Raw genomic sequence first — 25,796 nt, 5'->3', positions numbered from 1 at the left:
CAGTTCTACCCTTGTGATCAGGATTTTCCTATCGACTCTTTGATCACAATGCTCAGTCATGGTAGCTAGACACCATCTAGTTCTTCTGTCTCAGGGAGGGAGCTGTTCAGGGAGGCAATTCCATTCCTCCTCCGGTTCCTGACACTTCTATCTTCTATCATCATTCTAGATCAATAATGGCCTATTGTTGTACTTTAAGGAATAGTATTTTTCAAAGACAACTGTGGTGGGATAATCTAGATCTGTTCTGTTCAATGTGAAATCCATAAGGCTCACATCAGTACTGAGCATTTGGGACATGGTTCGTATTACATGCTGAGTAAACAGCATTTTGAATATAATGATGAGTACAAAAATTGGCAACTAGCTGAAAGGCTGGTGATTCAAAGCACCCTGAGTGTTAAGGAAAAAAAGCGATAGTGGTCTGCTGTAAGATTACAGCCAGGAAGACCCAGGGGAGCCCAGTTCTGCTCTGACACACATCAGTTTGCCATAAAATCGATCCAGTGGTAATGGGCTTTTATATAAACAGTTAAATACAATGCATCATTGAAAGTCATTTTACTTAGACCTTTTGTTTTAACTCTTAAAGTATAAGGATTAGAAAAAAATTAAACTGTCTATGGCTTTATATCATTTGGACAGTGCTGACATAGACAACTGTTAGTGTATATTTTCTAGTCTTATTTACTTACATAATTTATATAGCTGAGATTACGCCCATGATGTGATGCTAAATGATCCAGAACAAACATTTGAATTTTTTAGTTGCTTCCCTGCCTCATCAGATAAGAAAGTTTACATTTCACAAGTGTGTTGCTCATCCATAATGATGGCTTATAGATTCTCTATAAAAGGAAGTGATTACTTTATAGAAGACTGACTGTTCAGTTTCCTTCCGCGATCACAGGCCTGCCCGCTGCTGTGTCAGCTGCAGACTTACAGTTTGCTCTCCAGAGCCTGGGGGCAATGGGACACGTCTCCGTTACTCGAGAGGGGACCTGCGCTGGACACGCATGGACCGTCAAGTGGAGAAGCGCGTGTGGGAGGCAGAACCTGCTGCAGGTGTTCGACCTTGTGCTTGTTCCTATGTATTGTTTGCTTATTTGTACTCTGCTTCATTCCAAAGAGAAGATTAACTTGTGTATGTATGTATGTATATATACACATACCTATAGGTATATATAACATGAAAATTATAGACAAAAATAGAAGACGTGAAAGGGATATGTTCAGGAAGATGAGTATTTCAGAAAAGCCTTTTATTGAGTGCAGGAGGAATCTAGGCAGATCCACTTTCAGAACTAAACCTGCTTAGAGACTAATCTGAATCAATCTCGCTGTCTGTAATTCTAACAGGGGAGCTGTGTTTTAGGGCTACCAATCATGTTTAAATTCATAAGTGTGTGTCATAATAGGCCATCATCTAATTGCTTGGTTGAGGGAGGAAAGGAGTTGGGGAAGAGGTCTGGGGCCCAGAATATTTGAAGCAAGGAGACTACAAGAGATTGAAGACACAGGCTCTCTCATAAACTAGTGGGAATTAAGGAAATTATAACTTTCTTGATGGATAACTTCCATATAGATGTTATATGATTCATCAATCTCGGTTATATAAATTAAAAAAAATCATTTTATTGGGAGCTGCGACAACTCACCACAATTCATCCATCCCTCCATCCATCCATTGTATCAAGCACTTTTGTACATATGTTGCCATCATTTTCAAAACATTTCCTTCTACTTGAGCCCTTGGTATCAGTTTCTCATTTTGCCGCTCCCTCCCTAACCTTCCCTCCCTCATGAACCCTTGATAATTTATAAATTATTATTATTGTTTCATGTCTTACACTGACCAATGTATCCCTTCACCCACTTTTCTGTTCATCCCCCTGGGAGGGAGTTATATATAGATCATTGTGATCGGCTCCCCTTTACTTCCCCCAACTTCTCCTTATCCTCCTGGTATGTCTACTCTCAATATTGGTCCTGAGGGGTTATCTGTCCTGGATTCCCTGTGTTTCCAGCCAGTCAGGGTGCAGTACAGCACTGATGAAACATACAACTTTCCTCTGGTTCTTGAGGCTTCCTCTTCTATCCCCTCCCCACTATCATGACCCCAATTCTACCTTAAAAAACCAGCTAGACTGGAGCATGGACACAGGTACAGATAAGAGATCGGTTATACAACTTCATCATACTAAAGTTATATATATATGTCGCACACTATAGTCAATGCAATTTTTTTGAATGACAACAAAACCCTGAAAACGTAATTCATATGAGAATGGTTATTTAAGTGGTACAACTTTAGCATGGAGACTGAACATACACTCACCTCAATGATGGCCATGACCTAACGCAGAAATAAAAGGCAGACTTACTTATAGAAACATTTCTAGATAGGAGGAAAAAAATTGGGGGTGGAGGCGGATAAAGAAACCAATTAAAGGTACATACATGGAGAAAACAAGTCTGTATGGCCATGAAAATAGTCAATAGTCTTGGGGTTATTTTAAGAAAAGACCCAGACTAGAATTGGAAAATTCAGAAATCAGGACCACACTTGAGTTGCTCCAGCAACTTCGCCTTCTGTGGATCTCTTCCTCTGTTTGTGCATCTCCCCTCGCGCTCATCGGACCAGGCTACTGTGCTTGATCATCCTTTCTGTTCGCTCCTCACTGCCTCCGCGTGGTCCGACATGAGGATACCATATTGGCAGAGGAATCTGGAGTGAGAAATGTGGCATATGATGCCTTGATTTTATTTGATTTTTATGATTGAGAGGGAATATAATCTCAGAAATGGAAGATAAACCATCATAGCCTCACATGAAAAATGCTCAAGGGAAAAAGTTGACTTTCAGGAAGAAAGATCATTCAATGCTTCCATTATTTAACAATCATTTATCAAAGTGGCCATCTTTTGAAAAATAAGGGAACTTTAAAAAAATGCGTTTAGTAAATGGGAGAAAGGCTGGGCTTTCTAATTTCATATAAAATTGCAGTCTTTGTGGTCGCTATGAATCAGCATTGACTTGATGGCAGTGAGTTTTGGTTTGGGTTTTAGTAAATTTATTTTCTTTAGATACAATTTATTAATTCTGTAAATTAAGTTAACAACTCCACTTAATATTAACTACAAAGTTGTAATTAATACAATGGATGATGTCACAATGGTCTTATTCATATTTCCTTTGGATAAATTTTGTTTTGTCTTTTACTTAAGAGAGACTCCTTTTTCCAGACATGTGACAAAGTGGTTTTGAATTTTTTTCTTACATCTTTTAGCTTAGGTTCACTTTTAAATATGTTTAAATTTGAAAGAAAAATTAATGTTATATTTGTCAGTCTTTCTGATGAAATGATTTTGTGTAAAACTAGGTGAACGATTCACACATTATTGGAGAAAATGCTACGGTAACCATTGCAAAGGTAAAAGAAGGTGGCTTATTCAGGCAACGCATTCTTGGAGACCTGCTTCGTGTACCCCACCAACAGCCACAGGTATTTCTGAAATGTCGATCATGATATTTAACATAATTTTAAATGTATAACTTACAGGTAATATACTAAAGAACTAGGAAAATATGCACGTGGTGACATGTTTATTTGTGTTATTAGTTGACCATCAGAAGATGATGATTGTCGTCCTTTGGGGGTCGTTAGGAAAAGGCAAGGAGTCTGTGGCACTGTGGTCTAGGCATTGTGCTGCAAACTGTACGGACAGTTTGCAAGAGAAAGAGTCAGCAGTCTACTCTAATAAGGATCAAAATAGATTTACTGAAGGCAAGACTAGGTTTAAACTGAGGATAAACAGAGTCTACAAAGTGAGCTATACTCTCAGCTAGGCAATACTGATACTGTTAAATGAGGAATTAGCAACATCACATGGCAAGTGACTTACGTGTCGTCACCTTGGTTAGGTGTTGCTGAGTCCGTTTTGACTTCTCCAGAGCAGAGTAGGATTGCCCCAGATGGTTTTGGCAGCGGCCTTTGTCACAGCAGCAGCTCGCCAGGACTTTTCTGCCACGGTGTGGCTGCTGGGTGAAAGCTGCTCGTCTTTAGGTCAGCAGCCAAGTTGCTTCATCATTGCACCAACAGGCCTCCCACTGGCTTCCTAATGATTGCTAAAAGCCAACGGCAGTTAGGAAAAGCGGAGGCTTTGCAGTAAATGGTTAAAAGAGTCTTTTTTGATGAGTTACTACTTGTTGGTAGGATTTTTGTTGTTGTGTTTGTTTTTTACTACTTGCTGCTGATAGGAACCCTGGGGAGGAACTAAGAGTGTTAACAAAGCAACCAGGAAACCTGTTTTGTTCCTGCGAGTGTAGCTTTATTGTACAGTGTGGTTCATGGGACTAGCTTGTCTGAACTTACCTGCAATGAAAGCGTTTTGTTCGAGGCTGAGTTTTCTGTTGACATTTAGCTCCTTATAATACAGCAGGTCTTTTCGAAATGAGTTTAAGTCCAGGCCCAGAAGCAGCCATCCCTTAGTTAAGCCAAGTGCCCCAGAGACTTACATTTTAGGATGCTCTGTTTCATTTCTCCCTTCTGATCCGCATTTCCATGAAAATTCCTCGTTCACTCTTGGAGATTTTCCCTCCTCTTCATCTCGCAGTAGCTTAGCTCCCTGTCTTGAGGGAGTCGTGCCACCAGTCTTGCGATCTTGTTGTTGTTGTTCAGTGCTGCCAATTGACTCTGGCTCGTAAAGAGACATCGCTCCATCCTCATGTTCACCATCAGGTGTGAGCCATTGAGATGGCGATCATTCTTTCCTTGAACACCCACAGAGGAGGAAGTTTCCTTAGGAAGGACAATACACGAAGCTTTTGTTTGATTAAGATTTTGAGCCAGCCAAACTCAGGAAAACAACCTTGGCATAATTGAAATAAGGTTTGTCTGGAGTAGGAAGCTATTTGAAAGGGCAGTTTGTTAATTTGCATAATATTTTCATAGTCATTGTAGTAAGGGTGAAAGTGTTTGATATATATTTTATAGAACATTTCATTATATTTGCAATAATCAAAACAAAAATAATTCCTCTAATGAGCAGATAGATCTAATCCAAGGTTCAATACAACTTGGTAAATCATTAAAGATGCCAAGCAAAGGACCATCATGGGACATATTGAACGTAACCACATAGCCTTCTGGTGGGCCTTTGTTAAGTCTTATTCAGTTTCTTCAGGTGTAGTTATCAAAAAAAGCCAGAAATATTAACAGTGAAAGATTTCTCCTTGTGTAGCCAAAAGAAAACTAACTTATTATATTTTGACATATTTTATTAAAGATTCTAAAGACTTCTGCTGGACTGTCATCCTACAAGTGACATTGTTAGCATCTGGATGATATTAGCTGATAAGACGTGAATGGATTTTTTTTTTCTACCTGCAGTATACTGAATGGGGAATGAAGCTCAAAGACTAACTCCCCCATGCCTATATTGCAAGACTTAATCATTCCTAATGCAATCAATAATCTATCTGCAATAATACATAAATGGCTCTTTTAAAAGATCTTTCATTTTTAGAGTAGCAATGAGTATAGATCTACAGTTTTAAAACTCTAGCGGTAAAGTGGTCAGAATGATCTTTCGTGGACTGAGGAGAAGAGTGATATCCAGCAGCAGTCTGTCAAATTGTCAGCATTACCTATGTTCTTATATAGGTGGTCTATTCAACGAACTTAATGAGGACAAATTTCTTCCTAAGTGATAGAAGGAGTTAAAGAAAGTAGTAAAAGGAAATTTTCTGCAAAGCCTTCAGAGTGGAGGGAAATAAAGTAGCATAAAATAATTACTGTAACCAAATAGACCCTTTCAGTGATTTGCATGAGGGGTAAAATACCATTAGAGAACAAAGCTTGCTGTCACAACAAAGCAGTTTCAAATGCGAGGCATTGTTAAGAAAGTGCCTTATTTTAAGAGTTGCCTAAGACTAAATGAATTTAAAGTGTACGACAGCTATCAGAATAAAAATGGCTATTATAATAAAAGCACAGAAATACACATTTATATAAGCAATTTGCATGCATTATTCTAACTAGCTGATGACTCTATGTGTATAAAACAATGCATTTTCAAAGACATCAAGTATAAAATAACTTGCTATAATAAAACAGAAGACAATAACTTTGTGAGTCTACATGAATTCTTGTCTGTGTTGTTGGATCAGCAGTCTACTCAACCTCGTCTATTTTAGGCCTTGGGCATATTTAAGGGTCTACTTTGCCAGGAAAGACAAACTGAAGGGGGAATGGTATTGTATTCATCATCAAAAAGAACATTTCAAGATCTATCCTGAAGAAAAACATTGTCATTGATGATATACTATCCATATGCCGACATCAAAGACCAATAAATGACTGCTATCCAAATTTACCCACCGGACATTAAAGCCAACGATGGGGAAATTGAAGCTCTTTACCCACTTCTGCATTCCAAACCTGATCAAACACGCAAGCAAGATGCGTTTATGATCACTGATATTTGGAATATGAAAGTTGGGAGTAAGGATCAGTAGTTGGAAAACACAACCTCTGATTGGGATATAAATTGCCTTTGTGGGAGCGAGCATAACAAGACCAATGACTTATGTGGATCATAGCAAACTGAGGACCACAGAATGGGACTCCCAGAACACTTCACCGGGTTTATGTGAACCCTGAACATAGACCATGAGGCAGTCATGCAAACAGAACAAGGGAATATTGTGTTTAAAATTAGGAAAGGTGTGTGTATCAAGGTTGTATTCTTTCATCATATTTATTCTATCTGTATGCTGAGCAAATAACCCAAGAAGCAGGTCTTTATGAATAAGAACACAGCAGGAAGATGAATTAGCAGCCTACCATATGCAAATGACACAATCTTGTTTGCTGCAAGAGAAGAAGATTTGAATAATTTAATCATGAAGACCAAAACCCATGCCTTCAGGACGGATTAAAACTCAATATAAAGACCAAAACCCACGCCTTCAGGACGGATTAAAACTCAATATAAAATGGACAAAAATCCTCATAACTGGAGCAATAGACACATCTTGATACATGGAGAGTAGAATGAGATTGTCATCAACACTCATGGAAGCAACAGTCAAGAAATCAAATGACTATTACGCTGAGCAAATCTACTGCCAAAGATTCCTTTAAAGTGTTAAAAAGGCAAAGACGTCACTGTGAAGACTCAAATATGCCTGATTCTAGCCAGGGTAATTTAGCTTGTTCCATATGCATATGAAATCTGGGCAATGAATAAGACATATCAAAAGTATTGATGCCTTTGAGTTATGGTACTGTAAAGAATATTAGGTACTGATAAAGAATATTAAATATCCTTCATATTGTGTATGAGGATCATGAGTCAGAACCAACAACAGTGGTTTCAATGGATTTTCCCAAAAGATACTGGACAAGCACAGGTACTTCTTGGGAAGAAGTGTTTAGAAAATTGCAAACTGCACTGGTGAAGAAAAGGCCAGGCAAGTTGTGCTGATCAATTGCTTCCAGCCACTGATTCACTTGTTCAGTTTTTATGACTGACAAAGCCTATCTTAGAAGGATTTTGATGAGAAACCCTGTCCTGTTCACCCTAAAAGCCCTGATCTTTCCCTTTGAGATTACATTTTGTTCCCCAAACTCAGAGACTATTAAAACACAGCATGATTTGAGTCCCTTGAAGATGCCAAAACAATAGTTTGGACACATACAAATAGAAAGGTGCAGAATTAGGGGAAGGACTAGAGAGATTGAAGCGCCACTTCCAGAAGTGTGTAGACCCAGGTGGAGGACATGTTGAGAAACAATAGCCTTAAATTTTGTTATTTTTGTTGAATAAAACTTTCTATGCTTTTGTAAACTTTTCTATATTCTTCATAATTATTCTTCTACAAATCTAGCACAGTTCTCTAATCTACCATCTCAAGAATATAAATTGGGTGACATCGTCTGATTTTTAAATGCAGTATTTCCACCACAAGTACTCAACGCAAGTGGGTCCATTTGCTGAATGAATGAGTGAATGAATGAAGCAGACAAATATATAAAACAATATAATCTTCTGTTTCTAAATTCTGTATATATTGTACTTTACCCCTGTTCTCTAGCTGCGTGTGTCTTTATTTTAAGGTTCAAGTCTATGTCAATGGAATTCCAGCTAAATGCTCAGGTGACTGTAGGTTTACATGGGATCTCCTGACTACACCCCAAGTCTTCAGCATGAACCCTTTGCAAGGTAACCTTGTGCTTCTTATCTTGGAATGTAGGGTAGAAGGGAACTAGCAAATACTCTGGTCATGGCATTTTTTATGTTCTCACAATTGAGGCAACTAGACAGATAAAGTAAAAAAATCTATTAAATTAGAAAGCTAATGGAAAAACTAATTAAAAAAGGACTATTGTCATTGAAGTCAGATTCCTTGGTCCTATGTTCCCGGTTTCACCTGTTGGAACCAATCTCTATTATTCTTTTTAAATGGAGTTTCCTAGGATATTAATTGGAATTGTTCATTATGTGAAATCACTTCCTCTGGGAGATTTAGGAAATTCTTAACAAGAACTCGTTCTAGAGGACATGTTTTACTGTCTCTTCAATAGTATATTATTACTTTTAAAACAAAGAATTATACTTTGCATCTAGCTCCCCAGGATTAAAATAGACAGTAGGATTTAGGACTGTAAAGGGCATTTTTCCCCAATCATAGAGATAAGCTCATATGGAATAATTACAATTTACTCTTGATGGCTAGCAGGAAAATTTACCTCTAATTTTCTATCAGCAAAAAATGATATACATGAAAAAAATTTTAATGAATGAATCTTTGTGTTGAAAATATCTTCTTCAGGCATTTTTTTACTTTCACAATAGTACACCTACTCTTTACTTTCTGACTATGTCATTATGACATTTTGCATTTACAGCAGTAATTTAAAAATCTACTATCCCAACTCTTTTGTGAATTATCAATGAACATCTTGCAGTAACAAATGCCAAGCATATTGTGAGAGTAATGCTGACTGGGATGGTTAAGATTTGCATCAAGTTACCTGGGCCATGAGTCCCAGTGGTTTGACAGTTATATAATTGTGTGGTTTTAATAGTTATGTAATGATGTAGTCTTCCTGTATTTTGTGATCTGTTGTCATCATCCTCCATTGTGTACAATGTCAATCTTCAAATAACATCGTCTTTGGAACCTAATTTATCAATAAATGAGGAGTGTTGAGTATTAACTTTTGGATAATTTACGTTACGTGATGCCAAATCTCAAAGGATTTGTTGTACTTTACTACAGTCTTTTGGTATTAATTTTATTAATCTTATGTAAGCATGGTTTTGTAATGATTTCTACTTTGTAATGAATTTTAATTTTTACATGCACTTCTTGAAAATAATGATTTCTCATTCTAACACACTGAGCTGAATAACGTTTTGTCACATTTTGATAAAGGTAAAAGTAATGAAATATATGTAAAAGGAATGTTATAGAAATACCTATGGTCCCCTTACTGAAAATTCATATTTTGCCACGTTTACTTCTCTTTAAGAAAAGTACTACAGAAACTGTTTAGTTCCCCTCAGGTACTATTCCTTGTGGTAGTGTGATACAGATGCCCAGGGGTCATCACAATAATCACTTTTGTGTGTATTCTTCCATATCATTGAAAAATATTTTCTATGTTCCACACCTACATGTGGTATTTTTGCCAGTTTTTTTTCAAGTTTTCAAATGAGATATTACAATGTAAATATCTTTCCGTATCTTGTATCAGTCAGCTTTCATTCTGATACGTATGCAGTTGTATGTACATCTAATTCCTCCTTTTAAACTACTTCATGAATATATCCATTCTTATTTATTTGTTCTGCTTTCAGTGGACTTTCAGACCATTTCCAAGTTTTGACTTTGCAAATCGTGGTCTTAGTGTTGAGCTTTGCTGTACTCTTTCTACCTGTGTCCTCTATTCTTTAGCAGATCCCTATCTGCCCCAAATCATTAAGAGAGTTGATGAGAGTCTAATGTTTTAGAGTCTTGTTTTCATTCTTGGCTGTTTAATTCCATGTGGAATCTATGTTGTGTATGGCATTATCAATGTTGGGGAGTCCTATCAAACACTTTTAAGAATGAATGGAAAGCTATTCAATATCCTTGGACAACAGGTTTTTATCCACGTAAACTGACTATATCTCAGACACTTTCTTAATATGTAATACACTAGGTAGAGTAATCTTATTTTTATTCAAATGGAATGTGCTTACGCACATATTACCTGGTTTATCCTTTCCTCATGGGGTTGTGATGGCAAATCGATCCTATGCCAAGTTGCCACCTAGGGATATTGCAGTTTCATTTATTTTTCATAAGAATATCTTTATTTTCCTAACTCATTTTTATACTTTCAGTCACATCATGATCTCCACTGATAACTGTCAATATTCAGATTCTAAATATGAATCAATGTAAGGTAGTTAAATGAGAAAAACAATAGCCTGGCTAAATCTATTTCCACTCCCCACCATCCCGCTTCTTGCTTATAGATCTATTGTTTATGTGTTTTAGGAGATATTTTATGTATTTTATATATCTTCCCTAAGAAATATCTGATTTCCTAACAACAGATTTTATAATTTTTGTTATTTTAATATTTAAATTGTTCTTTGCAGGGTCCTATGAAGAAAACACAATTCTCACCATATTAGGCTCTGGATTTTCTCCTAGTTCATCTGTATCAGTCTCGATTGGGCCCATAGGTTGCTCTCTTCTTTCTGTTGACGGTAGGTCCTTTTAAGACTTATTATTATTATTATTATTAACTTTTTCTTCTCTTAAGAGAACATTGCCTCAAAAGAGTGCTATCACAATTACAATTACGCTATAGTGCGTTCTATGGTTTTTTGAAATTGGTTAAATGCCTTAAATTTTTCACAGTCAAATTTGAGTGTCTCTTTCACATAGCAGTTGGTTTTTATTCATTTTTCCTCCGTCATTAGGTTACATGAATACTTTCTTGGCTGTTACTTTAGAACACAAGAATATATGAATCACTAGTCTGGCGTCCCATGTACTCTGACAAGATCCTATCAGTCAGGTTGCAAGCTAACAGGGTCGTCTTTCCAGACTTCCACTTGGATCCTCTGTTGTTTGCCATACGCGCATCCAGTGGCATGGAGGGGCACACATGACCTCTCCTGGCTCATCCAATGGCGTGGAGGGGCACACATGACCTCTCCTGGCTCATCCAATGGCATGGAGGGGCACACATGATCTCTCCTGGCTCATCCAATGGCATGGAGGGGCACACATGGCCTCTCCTGGCTCATCCAATGGCATGGAGGGGCACACATGGCCTCTCCTGGCTCATCCAATGGCGTGGAGGGGCACGCATGACCTCTCCTGGCTCATCCAATGGCATGGAGGGGCACACATGGCCTCTCCTGGCTCATCCAATGGCATGGAGGGGCACACATGACCTCTCCTGGCTCCCTTGTTGCAGTAGGCAGCATCCAGACATGCCTTTACACTCTGCCCCTCTATACTCCGGTCGCACGCCAACTGCTCTGTCTAAGGCACTGCACTTCTGTGCTGGGCTTGATCATTCATTCCAGTGGCTACCCAGAACTCACAGACATTACTCACAACTAAGGGGATTTATTAATAGGTTACGACCCATCAGGATCAGCAAACAGTCAGGGTACATTCATTGGTCCATGGCAGCAGCTCCCCTCGGCCAGCAAGGAAGTCTTCCCTGGTTCTCCGCCCCTCAGCCAGGGCTTGTCCTTTGCCCCCATGCACCAGGAAGTCAGCCTGCCTGTCCCTTTCTCTCACAGTTCCATGGTCTCGGATCACATGTAGAGACTGTATCTCAGAGTCTCTGCTACATGTATCTCAGAGAATGTATCTCAGAGTCTGGTGCATTTGGCCTTGGCAGCCTCTCCTATTTCAGATGTCTTGCATATGCTCTTCCAAATGGTCCTGTGATTTTTTTCCGTGTCCCAGGTGGCTCTTCTATACTAAGAATGGCTTTGATGGAGGTGTGGTTTTCTCTTTAGACCAGATCCCCCAAGGAAAGCAATGGTCACCCACAAGGGCAGTTCTACACTGTTTTACAGGACACTGTGAGTCAGAATCAACTCAGTGGCAGTGAGTTTTCTCCCACTGTGCCCCTGGTGGATTTGAATAGGCATGTGGTCCAAAAATATAATACATCCAACTATAATGCAAACAATATGTAAAAATATCAGGAATTATGGCTTAGACTTAAGCAATGGATTGACTAAATCTCAATACAGATGAATAATTATTTACATTTCTGCCTCTTGAAATAATGAGAACTATATATATTTCTCTAAAAATTGTCTTTTATAATTCTAGATGTTTACCTTAATTTTAGTAGATTGGAATGACATGAGTGAACCCATTTACCAAATCAGTGATGTTTTCAATCTAGATTTTTCTATAAATTCTTGGGATTTAATAGTCAAAATTGCCCCTATATTATAAATATATACACCTTATTCTAAATGAAGCAAAGATATTTTCATTTAATTTGTAACCTTTCTCGATCAATCTTAGTGTTTTACTGAATTTTAGACTTAGCAAAATATTGGACCAAATATTTTATAACTGTTAGCAAAAATGACCTTACCAATTACGGTTATGGGTACTATCATAAAAACTTTTGGGGAGGGGGCATAGGACCAATCATGAAGACATTTTAAAAATGGTTTTCTTCATTATTGGTTTGCCTGTTTTCTCAGAGAATCTGATTCATAACATCATGTAGTTTATAAAGGTTTTTTCTCAATATATGAGTTATCTGTAGACATATTTCTTGGGTTATAAAAATGAAGTCCAAGGTAAATATTTGCAAGGAGACATTTTTCAAGAATTTTGCCTTACAAGAAATACTTGCTTTTTCCTTTACCTCGTTATTATCACAAGAAAACAACATCACATGCCAGGTTCTGAATGGAAGTGCCGGACAGTTCCCAGTTGCTGTGTCCATCGCTGATGTTGGACTAGCACAGAGTACGAACAGTGAGGCCTTTTACTTCACCTATCACCAACAGCTCTCACGCATCGGGCCTTCTTCTGGAAGTCTCGCAGGTATAACAAAGAACATGACATCTATTTCCACCATTTGCTTGTGCTGTGTTGGGAACGGGCTGAGGGGAGGGGCCCTAATGCCGTGGAACAAAGCAAAGTACTCTGTTAGAAGGTACAGTGACTAAATGGCTGGCTAATTCTTTTGTTTCTTATGAAACACAAGTCAGGGTGATTGCTTATACTTACATCTTAGGTCAGTGAATTAATATCATCAATTATTACATGTTTCTATAACAAGCTCATCAATTATGTCAAGATAAGATTTATTAGTTAGTATTCTGCTTACCAGCTGCTCCATTTGTAACCATGGTCTCAGTGGAGCTACTTGACCCAGAAAAAGTTCTCGGAACACATCAGAAAAAGGAAGGCTAACGCCCAGAATAGAAAGAAAAGCACACATTATTTCCCCCTGTTCTGTTCCATTTCCGTTTGCTTTATTTGTTGCTATTTTTTACTACACTAGGTTTTAGACTCTGTGCTCTGGATTTGAATTGGCTTTATGATTTGTGTGTACTTAAATTATGCTTTCTTTAAAAAAATTGTTTTCTTTTGCTTCCTTTTTACTGAGAAGTATGCAAGTTGAGTTTGGTGAGAGTCTTAATTCACCCACATTTCCCACCCACAGCTGCTTGAACAAAGAAACCACCTAATTTCTTTGTAGGATAAAAAAGTTACCGTGAAAAATAGTAGTTTCTGGTAGTAACTGCCCAAAGCAAATAGCAATTACAAATTTCTTGTTTCATTAAACTGCTTTGTGGAGCACCTTTCTAATCCCAAAATTCAGTGTTGGGGCTTGGTATGCGTTGGTTATTGGATAAAAGCTAAATCCCTAATCCTGAGTTTTCTCCTTCATCTACTTGCCAATTCATCTCTTGAATGATTAGATAATCAACGAATGAAAAATTCTATTATTGACCCCAATTGTTGTTGTTGTTCTAGCTGATGTGTTCTTTGTGTTGCTTTCTCATAAAGGTGGTACTCTTCTGACTCTGTCTGGATTTGGCTTTAGTGAAAACTCCAAGGTCGTAGTTGGGAATGAATCTTGCAATGTGGTTGAAAGGGATTCCAATACTATAACCTGCAGAACACCAAAAGTAAGGCATCGCGTTTAATCTATTTTTACTTTTTTAATATGCCCGATCTTTTATGAATCAAAGAACACTTTATAAAGGGTGACACAAGTGGGGTATTTATCTAAAAACTACAATTTCGTTTATGCTGTTCAATAATTATTTCTTCCACATTTTCTGTCTGTTAAGATACAAAGACAAACATAACCTCCACATTCTAGACACTTGAAATGTTGAAGGAGAGCAGACATATAAACAAGTACTATGCAATGTGATTCTATTTTAAGTTATAGAAATAGATACAAAAGAAAAAAACATACATCAGGAAGAATTCATTGGGAACTGTTTTGAAGAATAGTTGATGATCTGTCAGAGTTTGATTAATCAACAGAACTTTACCATTTAAATCAAAACCAAAACCCTACTGCCATAGAGGTGATTCCTTCTTATAGCCATCCTGTACTGATCTTCCAGAAAAAAGTAGAATTGTTCTTTTGGGATTTTGAGACTAAATCTTGAAAAACATGTTAAAGTTTCAGTTTGCTTAATAATAAAATCAAAGTTTTCCCTGAAATATTGCATCTTTGAGCCAAAAATAATGCTTCAATCTAATCCAAGACTCTCACTGGTTTATTATGTGTTAAGTGATGATGAATCTAGTCATTAACACTGAAGGGAACAAAAAACAAAACTATAGCAGAGTAGGTTGGGTTTTCTGTTGTAGAATATGTAGGAAAGAAATCTGAGAATGAACTAGACTGAATGATGGGTGTTGAGACTCTGAGGAGTATAGTAAGCATACTGTGTTTAGACGCTATCATTGAGTCACACACTGTGTGCATTGCAGAAGCACTAGTGTACTAGGGGAGAATTCCCTATGTGTTCCAGCAGTGAATACACAGGTCACAGAAAGCTGGGGCCCGGTGGGGCAGTGGTGAAGCACACAGCTGCTAACTGACACATTGGTGGTTTGAGCCCAGCAGCCAGTCTGCTCACGGAAGCTGTGGCTCATCTCTCTCCCCAGACTTCAGTCTTGCAAACACGATGGAGTACCTTGACTCTGTCCTACGATTCACAATTCGCTCAACAGCTACGGGTTTTTGTTGTTATTGTTGTTTGTGGAAGCAACACATCTTTTCCTATAAGATCCAAGTGCTGGCCTTGATTTCATGGACTGGGCCTGAAAAAATAAACCCCACAATTCTGTGTTTTATCGGGTAAGAAGAATCCAACTATATTTGAGTCTGTTTTAACTGCAAAAATAAAGTGACATCTGCCTTATGCGTGTTAAGCCCAGGTGCAACAACTGACTCAGTTGTCCAGAGTCTTTAGACTGTATTGCAGGAATCCAAATAATGTATTTGTCTATCAATTGTTCACGAGCAGCTAGACACAACCTTAACATATACCTTTATCTCTAGAATTCAAACTCACTACCTAAGTTTGACACCGCAAATTAAAAAATATCTAAACGCTTATTTTTATCAAACATAACACCTTCAGAAGTTGATTTTAAATGATTCTGTTTCAGCCATTGTATGTCTTCTGCATTTGAACATTTAACGTTTTCTGATGATTCGCGTTATCCTTCTCTTGCTTAGAGACTTGAGGGCACAGTGGATGTATCCGTCATCACCAATGGCTTTCAAGTCACAGCAAATGATGCTTTTAGTTATAATTGTTTGCAGACTCCAGTTATAACTGATTTTCACCCTAAAGAACGGGCAATACTAGGTAAGAAATTCTTAAATAATATCAATCATTTAACCTAGATATTAACGTACAGGAGCCACATCTAGAGAGTCTTTCAAAGCACAGTTTTCTACCATGATTCGTCTAGTAGTTCTCCGTAAACACGTTCAATCAGGGGAAAATGTTACAGACAGGGGAGAAAAGGTACTTTGTCATCCTGGTGTGTGTGTGAAACAATTCAACAAAGATTTTATTTGTACCTGGTCATTACCAGTGTTTTCTTTTTTGCTACTGAGAATATTAAGACTTCCAGAATGACATGGGCGCTAAGTTGGCCTCTTGACTATGTATGTTTCACACTTGATCGTGCATTGAGTCTTTTTCTTGTTTTTTCCCCATAAATTATAGGAGAAGTTAATTTAACAATAAAGGGCTATAATTTTGGAAATGGACCCACCCAACACATGGTCTATGTTGGAGGAAAACCGTGCCAGGTCCTTCACTGGAACTTTACAGACATTACATGCCTCCTGCCCAGCTTGCCTCCTGGCAAACATGCTGTCAATGTCGAAGTCACCGGCTGGGGGTTTGCATCCAACAGGTATGGTAATCCCTTTATCCTGGAACCAAATCCACCGCTTCTGTTCAGCCAAATAATAGATGACCTATAAAATAAACAATGGCACGCATAAGGAATGTGCCCTTTTGAACCATCAGCTACGTGAGACCAAACTGTCCACATCTTTCTGGTCAACATCTCCCAGCAGCAAGCGCGAGAAGACAAGGGACACTGGCCGGACAGCAGGAAATGGGGCAGCCCGGGTAGACATGGTGTGAACGCCGGCACATTGCAGGGGCTAGCACTATAGTCACGGAGCAATATAATACGTACGCGTCATCTAAATGGGATTTGATTTGCTGTGCACACACTCCCCTCAGACACAAAACGTTTTTACGAAGACACAACCATGAACGGAAGTCAAGGCACCTGGGGCTAATCGTATGCCAGCTAGGAAAGAAAGCCATCAGTTTTATAATCTGTCGATGGTTTCCATTACCTTGCTGCTGCTTCTTGTTGCAAGTGACTTTGAGAATATACCCCAAAAAGCATAGTAATGCTTGGGTTTGCGGTCAATGCCGTTCAGGTTCAATCGTCAGAACCTCTGTGAAAAGGCCTTGCTGTACATGTCAGATGATGTGCTTCCATTAGGAAACGAGTGATCAAGCAGATGCTCTGGGGCAGGCCCTTGCTCCGGATAATGCGCAGCGGCGAACAAGAAGGGTACTGTCTTTGCCATCTACCTGTGCCTACGACTTTGTGGGGGATACAAACTTTAAACAAAAGACTGGAGCAATATTTTAGGTGTAAAAGTGAGAAATACTATAGATTAAGGGGTACCAGATGATGTAAGACTATAGAATAGAAACCTACTGCCTTCTAGTGGATTCCAGCTCATCTTGCGCTATCTAGGCCTCTAAACGCCTTCTAAGTCTTCATGGGAGTAGCCAGTTTATCCTCCTCCCTTGGAGGGGCTACGAGGTTTAAATCATGGGCCCCGTGGTGAGTAATCCAACCCTGACCAGACACCGTCACCATGGTTCCTTAAGGGTGTATCAGAAAACCTACCGCCGAGCGTTGATTCCGACTCAGCCTCTCTATAGAGGGTTTCCGAAGTTGTACATCTTTACAGGATTAGGTAGCCTCAATTATCTCTATAAGGATGACTGGTGGGTTTGAACTGCCAACCTTGACGATTGACAGTCCAATGCTTACCCAACAGTGGCACTAGTGCTCCGTAAGAGTATGTAATAATAAAACTGAACCAACAAACTCACTGCATGCGTCGATGCCATGGAGGACAGGGTGGAATGGCCCCAGTGAGTTTCTGAGACTAACTCTTTCAGGGAGTAGAAAGTAGCAATCCAATGAGTATCCACTATGTCACCAGATCTCCTATTAATCGTATGTAATAGAGGGAGCTAACTGATCCTGAGAGGTGGGGAAGGGCTCTCTGAAAACATGTTAATGAAGTCAAGATGCAAAGGATGAGTGGGAGCAGGCTGTCTGAAGAAGAAGAGAATCCTTGCCCAACTGTAAGCCCCCTAAATAAATGTGGAGTATTTTCATCCCAGCACTTGCGTGCTATCTGATAAAATTTTAGTTCTGAAATGAGAAAGTTACCGAATGGAATTTTAAAATTGGAAATAGATTTAGGCATTAAAAATGCAAGTCAAGCTGATATTACGGTATCATGAGAGATATAGTCCTGGAATCTTATGAAGAGTGAAGAATGGCGAGCAGCAGGAAACACAAGCCTCAGAACTGCAGCCTCTCTGTCCTTCAGGGGGTGGAGCTGAGGTGGGTTCTGTGGAGTGAGAAAAATGGGCAGGCTGATACGGAGCACCACTAAAAATATGGCAGCATATGTGCAAGTGTGCTTGACTCATTGGAGCAATGTATGGATTGTGATAAGACATGTAAGAGCTCTCAATAAAAGTTTATGTGTGTGTGTTAGAGAGATATCAATCCCATTGATTGTTCTGGGGAATTAAATAAAAGTTCATAGAAAGCCTCATTTGAGTTGCTCTATTGCTCTCTGTTCTTGGTGGCATCTGGGAGAAATGCTTCCGAGAAGGTGTACTGTCCATAACAAAGCAAAATACATTAACAGCCATCTTACTGAAATAGTGGGATAGGAGCCTGAGTAAGTGTCTAATAAAGATAGAGTCATAGATTAATTGCATAGAATCTTTTATTACTCTTATAAATGTGTGGAATTACTTTGCTCTCATTTTTTAAAATAGTGCCGTCTTTATGTTCTACTCTAATGAATATATAAAGTATTTGAAGGGATTTCATGTATTTTTATAACCTCAATTCTCATAAGCATATTTTTTCATAATATTTTAAAATCTTCCATTTAAAATTCTTCTGCCTTGAGATTTTTGGAAGTTGAATTTTCATAGGTAGGGAGAAGCAGTGATACATAAACCATTAGATGAAATAGGGGCCATGATAATTATCTGATTATCTAGTTAAAAAATTAATGTCTGATTAAATATTCAGTTGCTGCCTCCTCCTAAAGAATTTGTATCCGTCTAACACTTGAACAATATGAACCTTTAGAAAGCTCAATGAAACATCACCTCTTCCCCACGCCTCCAACTCTCTTTCAGAGATAAGTTACAAGCCTCTATACAGTATATTTTGGAAGTGACCAACATGTTTCCACGGAGAGGGTCCTTATATGGTGGGACTGAAATCACTGTAACGGGTTTTGGGTTCAGCACGACATCAGCGGAGAACACGGTGCACTTAGGTAAGAGCTTCTTTCTCACCGAGATGCTATGCTATCAGTTTGCTTGGCTCAGATAATGTGCACAAGGTGCATTGTGGGAGATTTCACACACACTGTCATAGAAACTTTATTTTTCTTCCAATGTATGTTTATTGAACACCCTGGGGGGTAGAAAGAGGGTCATTTTTGTTCTGAAAATAAACAATACTTAAGCATAATTATTATCAGACAAATTAGAAAAGACAGAGTTTTCTCTAGACTTAGGTTTATTAATTATACATCATCTTAATGACTCATTGTATAAACATAAAAAAGTTTCAGGAAATATTTTTTCATCTTTATTCTTTCTAGGTGCCTTTCCTTGCAATGTGATATCATCGTCATACAATGTCATAAAATGTGTTCTTCGTTCAACAACGAATGTGTTCAGGGTTACTAACAATGGGGAAGATTCAGGTATCACGTCATATTTATTTTACATAAAGGAGGTGATGTTTTGTATTTTGCTCTTAAAATTCAAGTGCTTGAAGAATATGTATTTCTCTTTTTTACGCCCTGGTTCAAGGGTATTTTTGTTTGTTCTTTACATAGGTGATCACATAGAGGGTGAATCTGTGGAAGGCTAGATAAGCTTTCCCATTTCTAAGTTCAGGAATTGTCATTGGGTTTAGTGTATTAGTGTATTCTGTAGTTGGTTAGCAGTTAGGATGCTTCTGAGTGAACGTTAAATGCAAAGTATATAGATTTTGCATGCCTATACTGGAAGAAATCCAAACATTAGCTCTCAAATTTTCTCTTATGTTATATATTTCTGAACAAATTGTTTATCAGCTGTTCAATTATTTTCCAAATTATCATTTGATCATCAGTTTTGGAGTTTTACAACATTTTCCTCAAGGGTGTCAGTATCTTCCTTTTTGTTCTTTTACTGCTAGATATTAAAACTGCACACGCAGCAAAGTTGTATAAAGTTAATTGGCAGTTGTTTTCCCTGACGTTCATATAAAGAACAATATATTTTCAAGTTAATGACTGAGACATTTCTCATTTTTAAAAAATATGACTCAAACCTTGCTTTCAGAACATGGATCAGGCTATGCGTGGTCTCCATCAGTGTTAAATGTATCCGTGGGCGACACGGTGGTGTGGCGCTGGCAAGCACATCCGTTTCTTCGGGGGATAGGGTATAGAGTTTTCTCTGTCTCCAGTCCTGGAAGTGTAATTTATGATGGCAGAGGATTTACAAGTGGAAAGCAAAAATCTGCATCTGGTATGTTTCCATGCTGTTGAAATTTATATCGTATCTCCTTTTCCAAGATCTAATAAAAAAACATTTTGTTTAGATTCAAAATGCTTTCACATAAATTGTATAAATGAGGGCTTTTCAAAAGTTTGTGGAAAGATTCTATTTTCTTTTAATTCCATTTTCCACAAAGTGTTTGAAGTTCCCTCGTATGTCTATGAGTATGTAACATTTGTGTGTATATCATTTAAGTGTGTATATAATATATGCCTCTAGAAGAGTATGTAATATATAATGCCATAATGAAACTTTATAAACGATCATCAGCACGGTATTTTAAACACATTAGAATTTTGATATTAGAAGCACCTTTATTCATGCTGCAAAAATAAATCAGAAAAAATAGGGAAAGAAGTAAAAACAAAATAAATACAAATGTGTTTTTTTATCCTGCCAATTTGATATTAACTCATTAACTTTTGTGCATTGAAATCAGCTAGAGAAGGAACATTTCTGTTGAAGCCCTCAGTGTGTCTTGTAGACAGATTGTTTTATAGCAGTATCAAATTCTCACTTGAAATTTATGTATTCTTTGCTTCTTATCCCATGTGAGTTTTTCTCTAAATTCTGGTAAGTTATGCTAGTCTTGATCTGATTTTCTACAAAATTAATGCTGGCTCTTATCTTCCCGGAATGTAATTTCGTTAGCCAAGATCACTCTTTTATCGCCTTTCTCCTTCCTGCTGAATTACCACACGCATGAAAAATAAGAAACCTGCCATTTAAAAATGCATTTAAATGGTCCTTTCAGAATTGTTTTGCATGCTTTTCAAAGCCTCGTTAATTGCTTGTATTTATTATGAACAATCTTATTTTATGACAGGTTCATTTTCGTACCAATTCGCATCACCTGGAATTCATTACTATAGCAGTGGGTATGTTGACGAGGATCACTCTATTTTTCTCCAAGGAGTCGTTAATGTTTCACCAGCTGAAACCAGGCACATTCCCTTGCACCTGTTTGTGGGTAGCACTGAAGCCTCATATGCTCCGGGTAAGATGGCCTGAGATGTAAGCTCCAATACTGGGTCCACCCAGGACGTAGGAGATGCCTTAGAATAGGAGTGCAGACGATGGGGGCCACATGACCCCTAAAATGATCCTGATTAAGCCTTGGCTGCTCAGAGGTTGGATCTTCCTCCGTGAAATAAAGACCTTGTTAAGGGATCCTGCCAGTCTCTGAGAATCCTTATGTATTTCCAAGGAGATGCCATCTGAGAGAGGCCTGGCCCTCTGGGCATGCCCCACTATGTGAAAATGTGAGGTGATGTTATCGATTCTTCTCCAGCTCCCTTGAGACTCTGACCTGAGACAAATTAACTGAAACGTTAGACTTAGATTTCTTACTCCCTTTTTACTGTACCAGCTCTGCTCATGTGTTTAGGATCTTTGCATTGTCTAGCGCACATCTTGTTATTTAATATTTTAAAAAATAGAATTTCAGCTACCAGCATCAAAATAATGGGAAAATCAATCTGAAAACAGCTCTTATTTTAGGAGGCATCCACGACTTACAGGCAATTCTTTTATCTAAAGCAGGACCTGAGTACTTGCATGGGGGAAGCTCTCTGGCAGGCTGCCTAGCAACGGAACCCCTGGGTAACCGGAACCACACTGAGGTTAAACATGCAAACAAATTGCTCTTTGAGCTTTCGAGTTGTTTTTCACCTTCAATAAACAGCATTAGTCCTTCCACTGGCACAGTGAATGAATTGATAACCATCACCGGACATGGCTTCAGTAATGTCACAGGTGCAAATAAGGTAAGACTATATGGAAGCTCGTCATCTACTTCTATATCCTCAGTAACAGGAAGATGTCTTAGTCGAAAGCTCACAATTCAATTGTTCGCAACAGCTCAGCTGCTAACGGAAATGGTGATGGTTTGGATCCATGCATTGTTCAGTGGGAGAAAGATGTTCCACTCTCTTTCTGGAAAGACTGGGAGCCCTATCGAGCAGTTCTACTCCGCTCTGGAGGGTTGCCTTGAGTTATTGATGTACCATTCACATGCCACACTGTTACCCATTGAAAGTATACGATTCAACAGCTTTCGGTATATCCTTAAGAGCTGCCCATCCATCCGCACAATCAATTTGAGCCCATTTTTCTTGCCATCAAAAGAAGCTCTTGTACCCCTTTGCTAGCATGCCCCAACCTCCCATATGCCTTGTAAAGAATGTTTTCAATGTTCACTTATGGTTTCATATGTGTGTAAAACATAAAACAAAACAAAAATCGGATTGCCAGGAAATCAATCCTGACTCACAGCAGCCTTATAAAGGGTTTCCAAGATTGTAAATCTACGGCGGAGTCGACAGCCTCCTCTTTCTCCCCTGGAGCAGCTAGGAGTTGAACCACGGACTGTGGTTAGCAGCGCCGCCCTAGCCCACAGCACCCAGGCTCCTTCTAGCATCCATATCAGCACTCACTTTATTTTTATGTCCAAATAATATTCCAGTTACAAATATGCTCCTCTTTGTTTATCTCTTTATCAGATAATAGTCATTTGGGTTGTTCATTAATTATGGCTGTTATGAGTAATGCTACTGTGAATATTCGTGCACAGTCTTAAATTATTTTCAATATCAATCCAAGATGTGCTTTAAATAATACCCTGAATTAATTTTTTAAAATTCTTTACTGTAAATTAGGTGAAGGTTTACCAAAAGCTTTATAGGTTTGACTTTCAACAATTCGTGCAGATTGTATTTCAGTGTGTCCTTGGCCATCCCCATACGACTTCCTCCTTTTCTGCTTCCTTTCCTCCTTTATTCCTGCGTGCAGGCTGAAGGGATGTGGAAGCTTACCCCTGAAAATATATGGGTTTCACAGAGACAATTTGTATATGCATATTTTTACTTGCTAAGGAGCCCTGGTGGGATGGTGGTGACAGGTTGGGCTGCTGATTATAAGGTCAGCAAGTCGAAGCCACCAACTGCCCCTTGGAAGAAAGATGAGGCTTTCTACCCAAGTAAAGACTTACAGATTCGGAAATTCACAGGGAGCGTTTCACCCTGTCTGATAGAATTGACTTGATGGCAGTTAAGTTTGAGTTGTGTTGACTTGAAGAAACGCTGATGGCATAGTGGATGATGAACTGAACTGCTAACCACAAAGTAAGCAGTTTGAGCCCACCAGTCACTCTGCAGGAAAAAGAGGAGGCTGTCTGCTTCGATAAAGAGTTAAAGTCTCAGAAACCCAAAGGCAAAGTTGTACCTTATCCTGTAAGGTCTCTATAAGTCGATGGCAATGAGTTTGATCTATCCTTATGGTAAATGGATCCATGAATGTGGTGGAGCATACAAAGAGCAAAGCTGTGAAAACTTCTTAGTCATCACCAAAGATTTTGAGGGAATGAGTCGCTGGGTCGGGGAGATCGGGGCCGGAGTTTTGTGGGACACCAATGCCAACAGACATCACATAGTTCAGAAAGAAAGTGTTCTACATCCTTTTGGTGAGTAGCAATTGGGATCTTAAAAGTTTGTGGGCAGCCATTCAGAGGAAAGAATAAGGATGAAAATAGAAAAACAGAGGCAAACAATTACTCCGATTGGCGAACGGGCCCTGCAAACATCAGTCTTCATGATCCTCAGGCCTGAAGCGCTAGATGGTGCCTAGCTCAGACTACCAGCTTCTCTGAAAAGGGTCACATTTGAAGTTCGTGTGTAAAGGATGTGTGTGGGGGTTGGGGGTGGGGTGTGTGGAATACAATTAAAAGTCATGAAAGAGACCAGGCTTACTGGTCAGATAGCGACTGGTGGAACCCCACGACTATGGCCTTTGACACTGAACTTCCCTGGCCCTGTGTGAAAATAATCAACGATTTAAGAGTAAGAGGTCTTAATTTTAACAATAACGTTTATATGTTCAGGTGTTTTGAATGTTAGCTATTGCTAAGGTAAGATTTAAGTTCACTCTAAGGTGATGCATCGAATTGATTTATTTCATATTTATTCCACTTCTAGGTTATAATTGGTAGCTACCCTTGTGTTGTAGAGGAAAGCAATGAAAATTCTATTATATGTCATATTGACCCTCAAAACTCAATGGACGTTGGTGTCAGAGAAATCGTCACATTAACTGTCCACAACCTGGGTACTGCTATCAACACACAGGCCAATGACATGGACAGGCGATTTGTCCTTCTACCAAACATTGACACGGTCTGGCCACCTGCAGGATCAACTACAGGAATGACGAGAGTGACCATAAAGGGCTCTGGATTCGCAGTTTCTCCTGCTAATGTAGATGTCTTCCTGGGGCCTTTCTCCTGTAAAGTTCTGTCCGTGAATTACACAGCCATCGAGTGCGAAGCTCCAGCTGCCTCTCAAGAGCTTGTGGATGTCCATGTTCTAATACACGGAGTACCAGCCCGGTGCCAAGGGGACTGCAGCTTTTCCTATGTAGACAGCCTTGCACCTATCATCACAAGCATCACCCCAAACAGTGTCAACCGATCTGTGCAAGTTCTCATCGAAGGAGAAGGTCTGGGGACTGTCTTGGAGGACATAGCTGTTTTTATTGGAGGTCACCGGTTCCCAGCCATAGATGTAAATGGAAACACTGTCACTGTTCCCGTGACGCCTCTCCCAGCGGGGCTTCATTCACTCAGGGTGGTGGTGGCAACGAAGGGGTTGGCTCTGGGAAACTGCACCCTCAGCAGCCCTGCAGTGGCCACTGTCACACCCACTTCTGGAAGCACCGGGGGTGGAACGATCTTGGTGATCGCCGGGAATGGCTTCTCTCCGGGAAATACCTCAGTCATCGTTGGAGAGGACCCTTGCGAAATTCTTTCCGTCAACTCCAGTGAAGTTCACTGCCGCACCCCACCAGGGAAAGCGGCCATGATGGATGTAAAGATCTTTGTGAATGCAGTCGCTTACCCTCCACTTCCATTTACATACGCCATAGAGGACACTCCGTTTCTTAGGGGAATTGTCCCAAGAAGAGGTATTTTACTACCAAATCTTTGTGTTGTCTTGGTAACCTAATGTCAGCAGTATTTGGTAGTATTGCTTAGGAATACTTGTTCATAATTACTAAAATGTTTTTAGACCGCCTATTTAACCCAATTAATTTATGTGATTCAAGTTCTGCATAGTTTCAGTTTTATGATTAGTTTTGCGCTTTCCTTGGGTAAAAACTTTAATCAAATTCCGCATTTCTATTCAGGACCCAGGTCCTGAATAGAAATGCGGAATTTGATTAAAGTTTTTACAATAACTTGACTTAAATTTCAATAGGAGGAGAAATACATGAATTGTATGGATTGAGTTGATAATTTATGGCAAATAATGTTGATACAAAACAAGAAACATACATCAAAA

General features: G+C 39.0%; 1 protein-coding gene across 1 annotated transcript in view; it reads left to right on the top strand.

Annotated features, from left to right (window-relative positions):
- Nucleotides 1-25,796, top strand: part of PKHD1L1 (PKHD1 like 1) — a 182,927-nt gene that overhangs the window by 55,175 nt on the left and 101,956 nt on the right. Inside the window, exons 25-38 of the mRNA XM_075550546.1 lie at nt 911-1,065; nt 3,384-3,506; nt 8,124-8,229; nt 10,660-10,770; nt 12,938-13,102; nt 14,075-14,196; nt 15,774-15,906; nt 16,273-16,465; nt 19,042-19,184; nt 19,515-19,619; nt 20,245-20,433; nt 21,290-21,460; nt 22,003-22,229; nt 24,435-25,419. Coding sequence (XP_075406661.1) covers nt 911-1,065; nt 3,384-3,506; nt 8,124-8,229; nt 10,660-10,770; nt 12,938-13,102; nt 14,075-14,196; nt 15,774-15,906; nt 16,273-16,465; nt 19,042-19,184; nt 19,515-19,619; nt 20,245-20,433; nt 21,290-21,460; nt 22,003-22,229; nt 24,435-25,419 — 2,928 coding nt within the window. The remainder of the gene's footprint in view (nt 1-910; nt 1,066-3,383; nt 3,507-8,123; nt 8,230-10,659; nt 10,771-12,937; nt 13,103-14,074; nt 14,197-15,773; nt 15,907-16,272; nt 16,466-19,041; nt 19,185-19,514; nt 19,620-20,244; nt 20,434-21,289; nt 21,461-22,002; nt 22,230-24,434; nt 25,420-25,796) is intronic.

This window comes from Tenrec ecaudatus, chromosome 5, assembly GCF_050624435.1.
Source record: "Tenrec ecaudatus isolate mTenEca1 chromosome 5, mTenEca1.hap1, whole genome shotgun sequence".
NCBI lineage: Eukaryota > Metazoa > Chordata > Mammalia > Afrosoricida > Tenrecidae > Tenrec > Tenrec ecaudatus.
This window is presented reverse-complemented; position numbering and strand designations above follow the sequence as displayed.